The sequence below is a fragment of the Rutidosis leptorrhynchoides genome, chromosome 3, assembly GCF_046630445.1.
Source record: "Rutidosis leptorrhynchoides isolate AG116_Rl617_1_P2 chromosome 3, CSIRO_AGI_Rlap_v1, whole genome shotgun sequence".
NCBI lineage: Eukaryota > Viridiplantae > Streptophyta > Magnoliopsida > Asterales > Asteraceae > Rutidosis > Rutidosis leptorrhynchoides.
The window spans coordinates 485,583,343-485,599,412 of NC_092335.1; the positions used below are offsets into that span (position 1 = coordinate 485,583,343).

Below are 16,070 nucleotides of genomic sequence, written 5' to 3' on the forward strand. Positions count from 1 at the left end.
CTATATGAAACCTATTTCAATTAATCAAGTCTTAACAAGTTTGATTGCTTAACATGTTGGAAACACTTAATCATGTAAATAACAATTTCATTTAATATATATATAAACATGGAAAAGTTCGGGTCACTACAATATTTGTACTATTTGACAAGTGTCTAAACTATGTTGCGGACATCCTCTTAATAACTTTCCAAATCTTGCCCACGCTTCATATAGAGTTTCATTTGGCTTTTGCGTGAACGTAACAATTTCTCCTTGAAGTCTTACGGCTTTAGATGCCGGAAAGAATTGTTTAAGAAATTTTTCAACTAAGACATCCCATGTATCAATCGCCCCTTCAGGTAACGATTCTAACCAATCTTTGGCTTCTCCCTTTAAAGTCCAGGGAAATAACATGAGATATATCTGTTCATCCTCAACTTCTCGAATTTTAAATAAAGTACAGATCCTATTAAAGGTACGAAGATGTTCATTTGGATCTTCCTTCAGCGCACCACTAAATTGGCATTGATTAGTTACCATGTGTAAGATTTGTCCTTTGATTTCATAATCTGGCGCATTAATGTCAGGTTGAGTAATTGTGTGACCTTGGCCAGTGCGTTTAGCTCTCATTCGGTCTTCCATACTTAGAGGTTCCAGATTTTACATGATTGAATTTGTTGAATCTGAATCACTAGAGTATTCTGATTTAATGGGTTGTTCCTCGACAATCTCCGTTTGAATGATTGGTGGTTCCGGAGGAAAGATTAATGGTTCAGGATCTCTGAATTGTCCTTGAATATCCTCCGGATTCTCAATTGTGTTGTCGGGTTCAAAAAATGGATTATCGGAAATTTGAATTGGAGTACTTGGTCAACTGGATGACGATTCTAAAGAAAAATCAACGGCAACAATATTGGCTAGATGTCTTGATCGAGTTATAGGTGGTGAACGTATAAAAGGTGGTGAACGTTTTGCTCGGTGCATTCACTGAATATCCTATTAGTTATAAAAGATAAAAATTATATAAGTTATCAAATTAATAGACTTTTCTGATTTTGCTCACGTTTCGAATAGCCAATAGATGCAGCAGGGAGCCAGAACCCTTTAAATCGGAAGCTCACAACTCGGCCACTAACAAATCCAACTATTACTACGAATCAGAAAATTTTGGATGTCTATCAATTTAACCGCTTAAAATAATTTTTCGTTGAAATTTAAAGAAATTTTAGAGAAGAAATAGAAAATTCTATGTCCTAAAATCTAGAGCGCCGTGAAATAAGAAAGAAAAAGAACACGTCGAAAAACGTCGAAAAATAAAAGGTCGAAAAATAATAAAAAAAACGTAGCGCGTCGAAACTTAAAAGTCTAAAAACTAAGAATTAAAAGTTGCGTCTAAAGGTATTAAAGCTTAAAAGGAATTCTATATCCGAAAAGGCAATAACTTAAAAAGGTACTAAAATTTATAAAACGGCGTCGCAAAATTCTAAAGCACCTAAATCTTAGTCTAAAGAAAAAGTACTTAAGGGATTTTACGGCAAAGCCTAAAAATCTAGAAATGAAAATTACTGCATAATACTTTTATTTCATATTTCATCGTACCTTTATTTACTGTCATTTTAATTACCGCAATTTACTTTATCGCAATTTAAATTCTATCATTTATATTATCGTCATTTATCTTTACGCTTTATTTAAAATCGACAAACCGGTCATTAAACGGTAAAAACCCACTTTTATAATAATATTACTATATATAATTATATATATTTTATATAAATATAGTTGTTAAAAATATAGCGTTAAACTCAGCTAGCTCCCTATGGAACGAACCAGACTTACTAAAAACTACACTACTCTATGATTAGGTACACTGCCTATAAGTATTGTAGCAAGGTTTAGGTATATCCCGTTCTATATAAATAAATAAAACTTGTATTATATTTCGCCGTATTTCATATTAAAAATAATACTATTTCGTACTACACCTCGCACACATCAAGTTTTTGGCGCTGCTGCCGGGGAGCGGTAAAACGCTATATTTTTTAAAAAAAATATTATAAAATAATAATAATAATATAAAAAAAGAAAAAAAAATATTTTTAAGAGTTTGTTTAATATATATAAAATTAAAAAGTATTTTTAGTTTTATTTCTAATTTTTAAAATATAAGTTTATTTTATTAAAAAAAGAAAAAAAAAAGAAAGAAAACTAAACCTGCACGAATTTGGCCTGCACGAAATCTGAATCTGCAAACTCCGCACTCGCGGAGACTTTTTGGCATCAAACATGCGCACTCGCGGAGCTGTCTGCCCCTGCAACCTTGTACGCATTAATTGCTGATTATGGTTTTAATAATTTAATTAATTATTATTAACCTAATTAGGTTTTGATTTATTTAATTAGTATTTAGTTTTTAGTTTTAATTTATAATTAGTAATATTAAGTTTTAATATTATTATTAATTATATAAATTAATACTTTTATAAAATAATAATATAAAAATAATATTTTTATAAAAATAAGTAATTTTATCTTCTTTTTTTTGTTTCTTTTTATAAATTTTATATTTTTATCGTTTATTCGTAATTTGTATATTTTTCGTTCGTAATTAGTTTAAAGATTAGTTTTTGCAGTAGTTAATTTATATTTCTAGATTCTTAGGATTTGCCGTAAAATCCCTTAAGTGCTTTTTCTTTAGATTAAGATTTAGGCGCTTTAGAATTTTACGACGTTGCTTATCGCTTTAATATTTAATAGATTTTAGTGCCAATTAAGTTATTGCCGTTTTAGATATAGAATTCCTTTTAAGCTTTAATTCCTTTAGACGCAACTTTTAATATTTAGTTTTTAGACTTTTAAGTTTCGATGCTTTACTTTCTTATTATTATTTTTCGACTTTTTATTTTTCGACGTTTTTCGACGCACTCTTTTTCTTCCTCTTATTTCTCGACGCTCTAGTTTTTAGGACATAGATTTTATCTTCAAAATTTCGAAGAAAATTTATTTTAAGCTGTTAAATTGATAGACATCCAAAATTTTCTGGTTCGTAGTAATAGTTGGATTTGTTAGTGGCGAGTTGTGGGCTTCCGATTTAAAGGATCCTGGCTACCTGCTGCATCTATTGGCTATTCGAAACGTGGGTAAAATCAGAAAAGTCTATTAATTTGATAACTTATATAAATTTTTTTTTATTTTTATAACTAATAGGATATTCAGTGAATGCACCGAGCAAAACGTTCGCCACCTTTCATACGTTCACCACCTGTAACTCGATCAAGACATCTAGCCAATATTGTAGCCGTTGATTTTTCTTTAGAATCGTCATCTAGTCGAACAAGTACTTCAACTCAAATTTCCGATAATCCATCTTTTGAACCCGATTTCACAATTGAGAACCCGGAGGATATTCAGGGACAATTCCAAGATCCTGAACCACTAATCATTCCTCCTGAACTACAAACCGTTAAATCAGAATCTTCTAGTAATTCGGATTCAACAATTTCAAATATGGAAATAACGAAACCTCTAAGTATGGAAGATCGAATGAGAGCTACACGCACTGGCCAAGGACATGCCATTACGCGACCAGACATTAATGCGCCAGATTATGAAATCAAAAGACAAATCCTACACATGGTAACTAATCAATGCCAATATATTGGTACGCCAAAAGAAGATCCAAACGAACATCTTCGAACCTTTAATAGGATCTGTACTTTATTTAAAATCAGAGAAGTTGAGGATGAACAGATGATGTGCGTAGAGGTGTATTCAAAATAGTTATATTTTTACAAGGAAATACTATTAAATACGATACAATTTTACACAAGTTATTTATTTATTTATAGAGTGGATATACCTAAACCTTGCTACAACACTTATAGGCAGTGCACCTAATCGTACAGTAGTGTAGTTTTTATTAAGTCCGGTTCGTCCACAGAGAACTCGCCAAGTTTAACGCTATATTTTTTTAAAACTATATTTGTAAATATATAAATATATAAGTAGTATTATTATTATAAAAGGGGGTTTTTACCGTTTAATGACCGGTTTGTCGATTTTAAAACTTTAGTCGCAGTTAAAACTTAATGTAAAATATTAAAAATAAATATAACTTAATTTAAAGCGTAAAGTAAATGACAATAATTAAAGTGCGATAAATAAAATAACGGTAAATAAAATTGCGATAATTAAAAAGTACGATAATTAAAATGACAATAAATTGAAGTGCGATAATTAAAAGTGCAATTAAATATGAAATAAAGGAAATTTAATATGAAATAAAGGAATTATGCTTATTTAAACGTCCGTAATCATGATGTTTGACGTGTTGATTTTAGTTTATTACCATGGGTTAATTGTTCTTTGTCCTGGATTATTCGATATGTCCATACGGATTTGTCCATAATAGTCCATCAGTCATAATCATAAAGTGCGGAAGTCTTCGTCAAATTATTCTTATTCCCGAAGTCAAATATTCCAACTAATTGGGGATTCGACTTGTAACAAGGTCTTAATACTTTGTTTAATGAATACACCAGGTTATCGACTACGTGTAGTCCAAGGTTTTACTACTTTGTTAACAATTACACCAATTACCCTTGAATGTAATCCACCCCTATTTCAACAAGTCTATTAACTATTAATCCAGTTCCGTGTCCGGTAAAATGAACAATGATTGGTATTTATAGATATCCCGCCCACCGTACCCGATTAAGCGTATGTGGTTATTTATAGATACGTCAAATTATAACCTTTATATTAAATTAACGAGGTATCGTTAAGTTAATATAAAACCCATTAATAGCCCATAGTCTAATTTCCACAAGTGTCGTTATTTTATCCAAACCCCAATTATGGTCCAAAGTCCAATTACCCAATTTTAATATTTAGCCCAACATCACGATTACTTCGACTTAAATAAGCATAATAATAACTTAGCTACGAGACATTAATTTAAAAAGGTTGAACATAACTTACAATGATTAAAAATAGCGTAGCGTTACACGAACAGAATTTCGACTTACACCCTTACAACATTCGCTAACATACCCTTATTATTAAAATTAAAATTAAAATTATAATTAATATATATATATATATATATATATATATATATATATATATATATATATATATATATATATATATATATATATATATATATATACGTTGATAGATAGGAAGAGAAAAAGATGTGTTAATTTGAGCCAAAACACGCGAAATTTATAGATGTGGCCTGATAATTGGAGCCATGCGATCGCATGGTTTTCCTTCTTCCTGGCCATGCGATCGCATGGCCAGCTGGGAGAGTTCACATGTTGTTGTTTGCTTCTTGCCGACGGTTTTTAAATAATAATATAATATATAAATAATTTTAAGAATTAATTATATATTATATTATATTCATGTGCATAGTTGACTTGTAATTTTTAGTCCGTTGCGTCGAGCGTTGAGAGTTGACTCTGGTCCCGGTTCCGGATTTTTGAACGTTCTTTCGTACAATTTAATATCTTGTATTTTGCGTTTTGCGGCTTGTACTCTTGTAATTTTGAGATGTTTCTCACCAATAATTTGAACCACTTTGATTGTACTTTGTACTTTTTAGCTTTTTGGTCGTTTGCGTCTTCAATTCGCCGAATCTATCTTTTGTCTTCACCTTTTATTATTTAAACGAATATCACTTGTAAATAGAACAATTGCAACTAAAAGCTTGTCTTTCTTGAGGGATAATGCTATGAAATATATGTTCGTTTTTAGCATTATCAACAGATCTATCTCATCTTGTTTCCCTGGACTTTAAAGGAAGAAGCCAAAGATTGGTTGAAATCGTTACCTGAAGGAGCGATTGACACATGAGATGTTTTAGTTGAAAAATTTCTTAAAAGATTCTTTCTGGCATCCAAAGCCGTGAGACTTCAAGGTGAAATTGTTACGTTCGCGCAAAAGCCAAATGAAACATTATATGCGGCGTGGATAAGATTCGGAAAGTTGTTGAGAGGATGTCCTCAGCACGGTTTAGACACTTATCAAATAGTACAAATATTCTACCAAGGTGTCGACGTTGCTACACGAAAAGACATTGACACAGCAGCTGGTGGTTCCATTATGAAGAAAACCGCAACTGAAGCTCACAAAATTATTGATAATACAGCCTCCCACTCGCATGAGTGGCATCAGGAAAAAGATATTTTTCGTTCATCTAAAGCGGCTAGAGCCGATTCTAGCCATGACTTTGATTCTGTTTCCGCAAAAATAGATGCTTTTGAAAGACGAATGGAAAAGATGACTAAAGATATTCATGCAATACGAATCAGTTGTGAGCAATGCGGTGGACCACACTTAACGAAAGATTGTCACATTGAGCAAACGATGGAACAACGTGAGAATGTTTCCTACATGAACCAAAGGCCGGGAAATAATTATCAGAATAATTATCAACCGCCAAGGCCAAACTTTAATCGAAATCAAAACATTCTTTACAATCCAAATGGACCCAATAATAACTTGTACAACCAACAAGGTCCGAATAACCAACCAACTTAAAACAACACTTTCAATCAACAAAGACCTAGCTTGTATAAACCACCACAACAAACCGAAGATAAAAAGTCAAATCTGGAAGAAATGGTACAAAAGCTAGTTGAATCTCAAACACAATTTATTGCAACTCAAACCCAAACGAATGAGAGGTTTGATCAGTCATTTAGAACTCAACAAGCTTCCATTTTGAATCTAGAAAAACACGTAGGTACTCTTGCTAGCATGATGAGTGAGAGGGAACAAGGAAAGCTACCGAGTGATATTAAAGTAAATCCTTGGAATGAGAATGTTAATATGGTGTCAACAAATTCTGAAAAACCATCACCAGAAGATGGGAAGATTTTAGATGTGAGTAATAATGAAGAAGTTACACCACCGCCACCACCACCACCCGAGTATGTAAAGCCAGTGGTAACACCATACAGACCACCCATCCCGTTTCCAAGAAAAGGAGTTGAGTATGAGCAAGTGATAGGTAATAAAGTTTGTGATACCTTTGGAAAAAAAGAAGAAGAATAAGAAGGTACAAGAAACAAAAACCGTAAAAATAAACCCGATGAAGACAGTTCCACCAAAACTTTCACCAAGGTTGGGTGATCCGGGTGAATTTATTGTTCGTTGTCTACTTAGTGATTGTGTCATGTATGATGCACTGGCAGATTTAGGTGCGAGTGTGAGTGTTATGCCTCTTTCATTATATAAGAGATTAGGAGTTGGTGAGTTAAGTCTAACGAAAATGAGTGTTAGACTCTTTGATCAAACCATTAGGCACCCAGTTGGAATTGCTGACAACCTACCCGTTCAAGTGGGTAATTTAACCTTTTTAGTCGAATTTATTATCATTGACATAGAAGAGGACCCAAACATTCCTCTAATTTTAGGTCGACCATTCTTTGCGTCTACCGGGGCGTTATTTGATGTAAGAGAGGGTAGAATGAAACTTAGTAATAATGAAAAATCGATCACCTTTGTGAGTCGAAAGTCTAAATCTCCACCAACCAAAACCGTTGAACCAACAAAAACGATTAGTAAGAACCATATTATTTTACCAACTCCAACGGTAGTGCTTAACAATAATAAAACGCCTAAGTGTGGGGAAGATGAAGTGACACCTAATGATGACTTGATAACAAAGAACCCCGTTGTTGATATGAAATTAAATGATCCCGTTATTAACAGTTCAATGAAGAAACTTATTAAACGGATTTGCGATGCTAGAACTAAGGGGAACTTTACGTTATGTAACCGGTTAGTATCCAATCTATCGCCTAAAGAAAAGGCAAAACTGGTTGAATTTGTGCATATTACACAGGAATCCGACCAATGGCTTAAAGCAAAAGTCACAGATATGCAAGTTGATTATGGTCCAAAAGAAATTGACAATGAATTTAATCACAAATTTGACACCACAGCTACCTAAGTGTGGGGAGATTCAAATGTTCTAAAAAGAAAATGTTGTCTAGAGTTAGTTGTTGTGTTCTCGTGTAGTTCCGAGAATGGAATCCGATTGGTCTTTTCCACTAGAAGACACTAAAGAACTAGTTTTCTCCCTTCATTCTGAATTTTTGTTTTATAGGTTTTGTATGAAATTAATATGCTTTTTAAATTTAAGTTTTGTGTGAATTTAAAAAAACAAAATTTACTTTATTTCACTAAGTTTAAAAAAATGATTTCTAAAATTCGTCGTGAGTTAAAAACTAGATCATAGAATCGAAATTGCTTTACCCAAAGACGGGGCGAAAAATTTTGTTATCATTATTTTTAATATTATTGATCTAAAGTATGCCAAAAAAAATTTAAAAACCCAAAAATCTTTGCTTTTAAAACAATCGCTTTAAAAACGACAATTTTTAAATTTTGTCGAGGGATGGACTAGGTAAACGTACCGAAACTACCTCTACCTAAAGTAAAAAGAAACAAATTTTTTTTAAAAAAAATATTCAGTTAAATTGTTTTAATAAATAAAGGTTTTATATAAAAAAATATTATGTATATATATGTTTGTAGTTTATCTTATGTACAAAACAGGGTAAAACAACGCACTTTCAAAGACTGGCATTAAGTTCAGCAAAAGCTACTAATTTTAACGACAAGACGTAAAATATCAAATGTGATATAAAACAATATGTTTGCAAACTCGGTATTTTTAATCATTTTTCTACACTAATCACCCTCACGAATTTATAATTATAGTCTGATTTCATGCAAATGAGGGCATTGCATGATCTCAAGTGTAGGGAAGGGTTATAAATTCTCTCAGGTTTACACTTAGTTTAATTGCCAAATTTTGTGAAATTTTGAAAAAAAATTCAATTAAATGAATTCAAAATCATGTTTATACATATTTATGAACGATAAAACTAGGTGATAATACCGAAATTATTGTTACCTCGGAAAGGACATAAATTGAGAAACAACCTAAAACGCTAGAATTCATTTAAAATGGAATAGAAGAGAATAAAAAGGCAAAGAAAAGAATAAATAAAAGCTAAGTGTGGGAAGAATGCACCAAGTTCTTTAAAACAGATATCACATATTTTTGTACAAGATTATTGCAGGTACTTTTGTTTTGGACTAAACTAATCAGTTTTATCCGATTTACTGTAATATATTTGAAAGAAAGATAGATCTACACGATGAATCAATTCCATCATTAAAGGAAGTAAAGTCTTCCGAAAAAGAAATGCACTTCTTGATTTCGGTCAGGAAGTTGTCGTCCAGACCAGCTGTAGGTTGACGAAAGATCTAGAAAAGTCATCTCTAAAATCAGCAGGATATCCACGGACCTCAGAATCAAATAGGGTCGCCAAGTGGTCAGACTTATCCTATCCATGAGAGGATCAGTCTCGTAAAATGGGGATGGCGCTGTGCAAATTAGTTTGATAAGACTAATGAATCAGACCCCCAGAAAGGATAATCTCCTTAAAGATTAAAAATCAGCTTTTAAGCCTGATATTACTCAATCCTTGAGATTGACCTCAAAGATTGAGAATTACAAACTCATGGAATTCGATGATATCGAAACTCGAGCTTGAACGAGAAAATATTTTGATCAAAATTAAAACCGATTTGTTTTCTGAAAACCTATTTTCATTGCGTTCATTACCATTGAACGTAAAATCCTAAGAATTCACCGAAATTCATTAGGTCACCTTAACCAAATCGGGTGTCAACCGTAAGAACGGTGGTTGCATAGCATGGTCGAAGACAGGACCTTGTGCCAGATCGAAAAATTTTAGGGTGATCTTTACTATTGCTCATACAAAGGATAGTAATTGCATCCGACACGTTGTGGACCATGATTAACTGCATGCCATTAGACATTGCCTTAACAGTTTCTTGTTCATCGCTTTCCTTTACAACCGGACGGTAGTTTATCGAAAGGTAATATACGGAGCAAGTATACTGGACGTGTTGCTTTCCTAATACAAGGTTAGCTAGTGGGTGACACAAAACCGCAAGTTTTGAGCTAAAATTTTCAAATCTGAAACCCACAAAATCCACAAAAGCATTTTGCAAACACCGGTGAAGGGTTATTCCGGAAAACTTATCTAGGGTAAAAGCTAGAATGAATTTTCAAAAGATCAAATATTTTTATAAAGATCCAATTTCCTTAAAGGATCTAAATTTTTATAGTCATGTGGGGCTGTAAACCACATCGTTACTATCATTGTGTATACCGCCGTATCAAAATCACTGATGTATAAAGTGTGAGAATAAAAAAAAGTGTGATTCGAGTGAAGTGTGATTTAATTTCAAGTTATGTATTGCTTGAGGACAAGCAACGTTTAAGTGTGGGGATATTTGATAGTGCTCCAAATGAACATATATTTAGGCGCAATATCCTTCCAATATGTAAAGCTTTTAGTTGCAATTGTTCTATTTTTATGTAATAATCGTTTAAATAAATAAGTGCGAAGACAAAAGACAGAATCGACGATTTGAAGACGCAAATGACCAAAAAACTAAAAAGTACAAAGTACAATCCAAGTGGTTCAATTTATTGATGAGAAACGCCTAAAAATGACAAGAGTACAAGCCGCGAAACGCAAAGTACAAGATATCTAAGCGTACGAAAAGGCGTTCGAAAATTCGGAACTGAGACATAAATCGAACATCAACGTACAACTCAACGGAGCTAAAATTACAAGTCAACTATGCACAAGAATATAATATAATATATATAATTATATGAAATTATATATTATTATATTATATATTATAATATTCAGCAGCCCACGTTTAACTCAATTTGGTGAGCTGGAATCCGAAGCTCCGCACTCGTGGAGCTGTAAGGCACAAAAGTACCGCACTCGCGGAGCTGTATAGTTCAAAGTGGGCCTATAAAAGCTCACGCATTCTGCTCGAATTCTGCATCCCTTTTTCACTCAATCTCTCTATCTATATACGATATATATATATATATATATATATATATATATATATATATATATATATATATATATATATATATATATATATATATATATATATATATATATATATATATATATATATATATATATTTATATTTATAATATTAAAGTTTAATTTAATATTAATAATAATTTGGGTTATTATAAGAAATGTTTTACGGGTTTTAAAGTCGGAGTTTTGTCCGTGTAACGCTACGCGATTAATAACTACTGTAAGCTATGTTCTTCCTTTTTAAATGAATGTCTCGTAACTAAGTTATTATTATGCTTATTTGAGCCGAAGTAATCGTGATGTTGGACTAAATATTTAAGACGGGGCTATTGGATTTTGTACCATAATTCGGGTTTGGACAAAAGACCGACACTTGTGGACATTGGACTATGAACTATTAATAGATGGGGGGTATTGTCTAATCGAATGACAACTCATTAGAATCTGTTGAACCTATCTTCAAATTAGTTAATCTAATAATTATTAAATGATTATGCATGTCCTATTTATTGACGTTTATACGACATCTTTTACGATCATTTAATTATTCGGGTTGGGTAATTGATTATTCAAACTGATCAAGTGGGTAAATTAATTTTCATATCTTATTAAAACGGGGGTGGATTACATACAAGAGTAATTGGTGTAATTGTTAACAAAGTATTAAAACCTTGAATTACACGTAGTCGATAACCTGGTGTAATTATTAACAAAGTATTAAAACCTTATTACAGTTTGAATCCCTAATTAGTTAGAATATTTGACTTCGGGAATAAGGTTAATTTGACGAGCATTTTATAATTATGACCGATGGACTTTTATGGACAAAAATCAGATAGGTATCAAATAAACCAGGACAAAGGACAATTAACCCGGGTAACAATTAATTAAAATCAAAACGTCAAACATCATGATTACGGAAGTTTAAATAAGCATAATACTTTTATTTCATATTTTATCGTACCTTTATTTACTGTCATTTTAATTACTGCTATTTACTTTATCGCAATTTAAATTCTATCATTTATATTATCGTCATTTATCTTTAACACTTTATTTAAAATCGACAAACCTGTCATTAAACGGTAAAAACCCCCTTTTATAATAATATTACTATATATAATTATATATATTTTATATAAATATAGTTGTTAAAAATATAGCGTTAAACTCAACTAGCTCCCTGTGGAACGAACCGGACTTACTAAAAACTACACTACTCTACGATTAGGTACACTGCCTATAAGTGTTGTAGCAAGGTTTAGGTATATCCCATTCTATATAAATAAATAAAACTTGTATCATATTTCGCCGTATTTCATATTAAAAATAATACTATTTCGTACTACACCTCGCACACATCAGATACCTTATTAATGAATGACAAGTCCAAAGACACTCACAATGCACGAGTTAACTCGAAAAAATTGGGAATTCAAAAAGATTTGTGACTCAAACCTAAAACCAAAGGTAAAAAAGATGGGCAATTCTTCAAACCTCTTCCCAAACACTCTTTAAAACCCGAAGACAGGGTAAGTTTTTATAAATTCATTAAAGAAGTAAAACTTCCAGATGGGTTTGGATCAAACTTCAGGCATAAAGTGAATAACGATAATACCAACATTACGAACATGAAATCTCATGATTGCCATATCATGATGCAACGATTATTACCGGTCGGAGTTAACGCGTTTTTTGATGAAACTATCTCTACACCAATAATGCCCTATGCGCATTCTTTAAGCAAATTTTTGCTCGAGAGTTAATGGTGGCAGACATGTTGAAGGCTCAAAAACAATTGATCAAACTGTTATGTACTCTTGAGTTAATTTATCCTCCCGCTTTTTTTTGACATAATGATTCATTTGGTGATGCATTTACCGGAAGAGGCTATATATGGAGGGCCTGTTTACATGAGGTGGATGTATCCAATTGAGAGATATATGAAAAACTAAAAAATTATGTTAGAAATAAAGCTAAGCCTGAAGGTTGTATAGCTGAGGGGTACGTTGTCGATGAAGCATTAACTGCATGTTCAATGTCTCTTGAAGGTATACAGACGAGATTTAATCGTCCTGACAGATATGCGGACGGGCCAATTAGGTCATGTGAGTTTCGTGTGTTCAAATCGTTATGTAAATTTATCAGTAAAGGTGTGTTCAAATCTCTGGCCCGGGATATTCAGGATAAACTTCACTGGTATGTACTCGACAATTGTTCTAACATCGAAGAATACAAAAAGTAAGTCATTTTACTAAAATATAAATTTATAATGACTTAACTGTGTAAACGTTGATCATACTAACAATTCTTTTTGAACATTTACAGTCAATTTAAAGCAGAGAACCCCAATATGGACATGAAAACAAATTTTCCTAGTTGGTTTACCAACCATGTAAACTCATTATATATATATATATATATATATATATATATATATATATATATATATATATATATATATATATATATATATATATATATATATATATATATATTAATTTACATATGATAACTATTTTTATTCAAACTTTATATATATATTTTTATTTTTTAATAGATACGTGAACTACGGTCAGTTGACGGATCGAAGTATAGCGATGAATTGATCTGTCTAGCTGAAGAACCGGTGGGTACCTCAAACCATTACAGTTCCTGCAATGTGAATGGTGTCAGGTTTGTTGTTAGCAATCGCGATGATCGACGCACAACACAAAATAATGGAATTGCAACACTTGCAGATGTCGGTGCTCCTGTCTCTAAGTATTATGGTCGGTTGGAAGATATTGTTGAACTGCATTATGGTGGTGCATTTAGGGTTGTGTTATTCAGATGTCGGTGGTTCAATACTGAGAACACTCGGAACCGTAAACGTACAGTTAAAGTGAATAACATAACTAGTATTGACACGAAAGATGTGTGGTACCAAGACGATCATCACATTTTTGCAACATAAGCTCAACAAGCCTATTACATTGACGATCCTTCCAAAACCTCTAGTAACTGGAAGGTCGTTCATGAGGTACATCATCGAAAACTCTGGGATAGAGACATTATCGAAGACACCATACGGGATGTTGTACACGAAACCAATTCAGCCGATCTTAGCCTTGATGCTGATTTAGAAAATATGACTTATACAAGTATGAGTGTACCCGGAGAATCAACACCATTTCAGTTTAATCCACCAACACATGAAGTTAATGATGATGATGATGATGATGATGATGATGACATTTGTGATTTAGACCCTTTTTCCCTTCCTCGTGACATATGTGATGATGATGATGATGATGATGTGGTGGCTGGCGATGAGCTAAATCTCCAAATTCCTCAAAATGAAGCTTACTCTAGCGATGATGATGATTATTGATGTGTAATTCTTGTCATTTATCAAAAAACGCTTGCTGTTGTAATCAAATGTTTAATATTTTTATGAATGTTATTTTTATGAATGTCTTTTTAAATTTTCCGCATGAAATATATGTATATGTATACACACACACACACAAACACACACACACACACACACAGATATATATATATATATATATATATATATATATATATATATATATATATATATATATATATATATATATATATATATATATATATATAGAGACAGGATCAATGGGGAAGTAACAAATCGGGGGGAAGCAAATTTTTTTTTTTAGTTTTTTTGGAATTTTTTTTTCCCGGCATCAAGAACGCACGAAAATATAAACATTCAGAAGAGACACTTCGTGATGAATGTTATTATTTAGGCAGGAAAACGATCGATAAAAATAACATTCAAGACAATATTGTTCGTGAAGAATATGAACGTTTTTTTTCATGTTTTGTGAAGTAAAATTTAGCCCGGTTTAGAGTTTAGGGTTTAGGGTTTAGGGTTTAGGGTTTGGTGTTTTGGGTTTATTCCATAAACCCAAAACACCAAACCCTAAACCCTAAACCCTAAACCCTAAACTCTAAACCGTTCGTGTTAAAAACTTAATCTAAATCCTAAATCTAAACCCTAAACCCTAAATTTCTAAACCCTAATATCTAAACCCTATAAACCCTAATATCTAAACCCTAATATCTAAACCCCAATAGCTAAAACCTCAACATACGCTTAAAAAACACGATAATTGTTATATATTACTTCTTCGAGCGTTTTCCCGCCAAAATAAAAACATTTATGAAACAACCCAACCCGTATTCCATACGAAAATTTTTTTTTTATAATACACATTTACGCGCCAATTAAATATGTAAACCATTCCACAAGTTCCATTTAAAACTTGCCACAATTTTAATGTTTACATGGCACGAATGCCATTAATTAAGTCTAATACAAGTTCGGCCCACTACAAATGATAGTTTATAATCCAAACGACACTTCGAGCATGGTTTGGGACTAAACTACCCAAAACGTTAGGCCAACTTCCAAAAGCTCCAACGAAACATCATCAATGGACACCTAGTGCCCAACAACCCCTTTTCCCCTATCTGCACCTGCATCTAAAAAGATAAACAACGAGAGGGGTAAGCTAATTGCTTAGTGAATGCAATAATTATACACGTTCATATATAATCTACTTACTTGCAATCACTTACACAATACCGCATACAAGCTAGCAATTCGATAACCATGCAAACATCATGCATAAACTACGATCCACAATTCACAAGAAGCTAGCAACAACAATAGCATATAGTTCACAATTTAATTATGCTAGATACAAATTCGCACAACCATGGTTAACCAATCGTACAAGGGAACGGTACTCGGAAAATACCGTCGGAGTTCGTAACATCCATTAGTGTTACTTAAACACCGCGTAATCACTAATCCCCTGGGTGATGTCTTGAACAACGCGACTAACTCACCCCCATGACAATGTGGCATCTTGAATACCGCGACGATTCCACATGTCAATCAAAACAATTAGTGGTGCCTTGAACACCGCGGCATCCACTCCCATGACAATGTGGTATCTTAAACACCGCAACAATACCACATGTCAATCAAACAATGAGTAGTGTCTTGAACACCGCGATAATACTACTCGTTACTTAGAATGTGGTGTCTTAAACACCGCGACAATACCACATTCATAGGACATAAATAA

At 32.6% G+C, this 16,070-nt stretch overlaps 1 protein-coding gene across 1 annotated transcript in view; it reads left to right on the forward strand.

Annotated features, from left to right (window-relative positions):
• The window catches only part of LOC139901737 (uncharacterized), a 106,329-nt gene extending 92,003 nt beyond the window's left edge, over positions 1 to 14,326 (forward strand). Inside the window, exons 6-9 of the mRNA XM_071884415.1 lie at positions 12,922 to 13,152; positions 13,282 to 13,348; positions 13,514 to 13,820; positions 13,911 to 14,326. Coding sequence (XP_071740516.1) covers positions 12,922 to 13,152; positions 13,282 to 13,348; positions 13,514 to 13,820; positions 13,911 to 14,326 — 1,021 coding nt within the window. The remainder of the gene's footprint in view (positions 1 to 12,921; positions 13,153 to 13,281; positions 13,349 to 13,513; positions 13,821 to 13,910) is intronic.
• Positions 14,327 to 16,070: the final 1,744 nt, after the last annotated feature.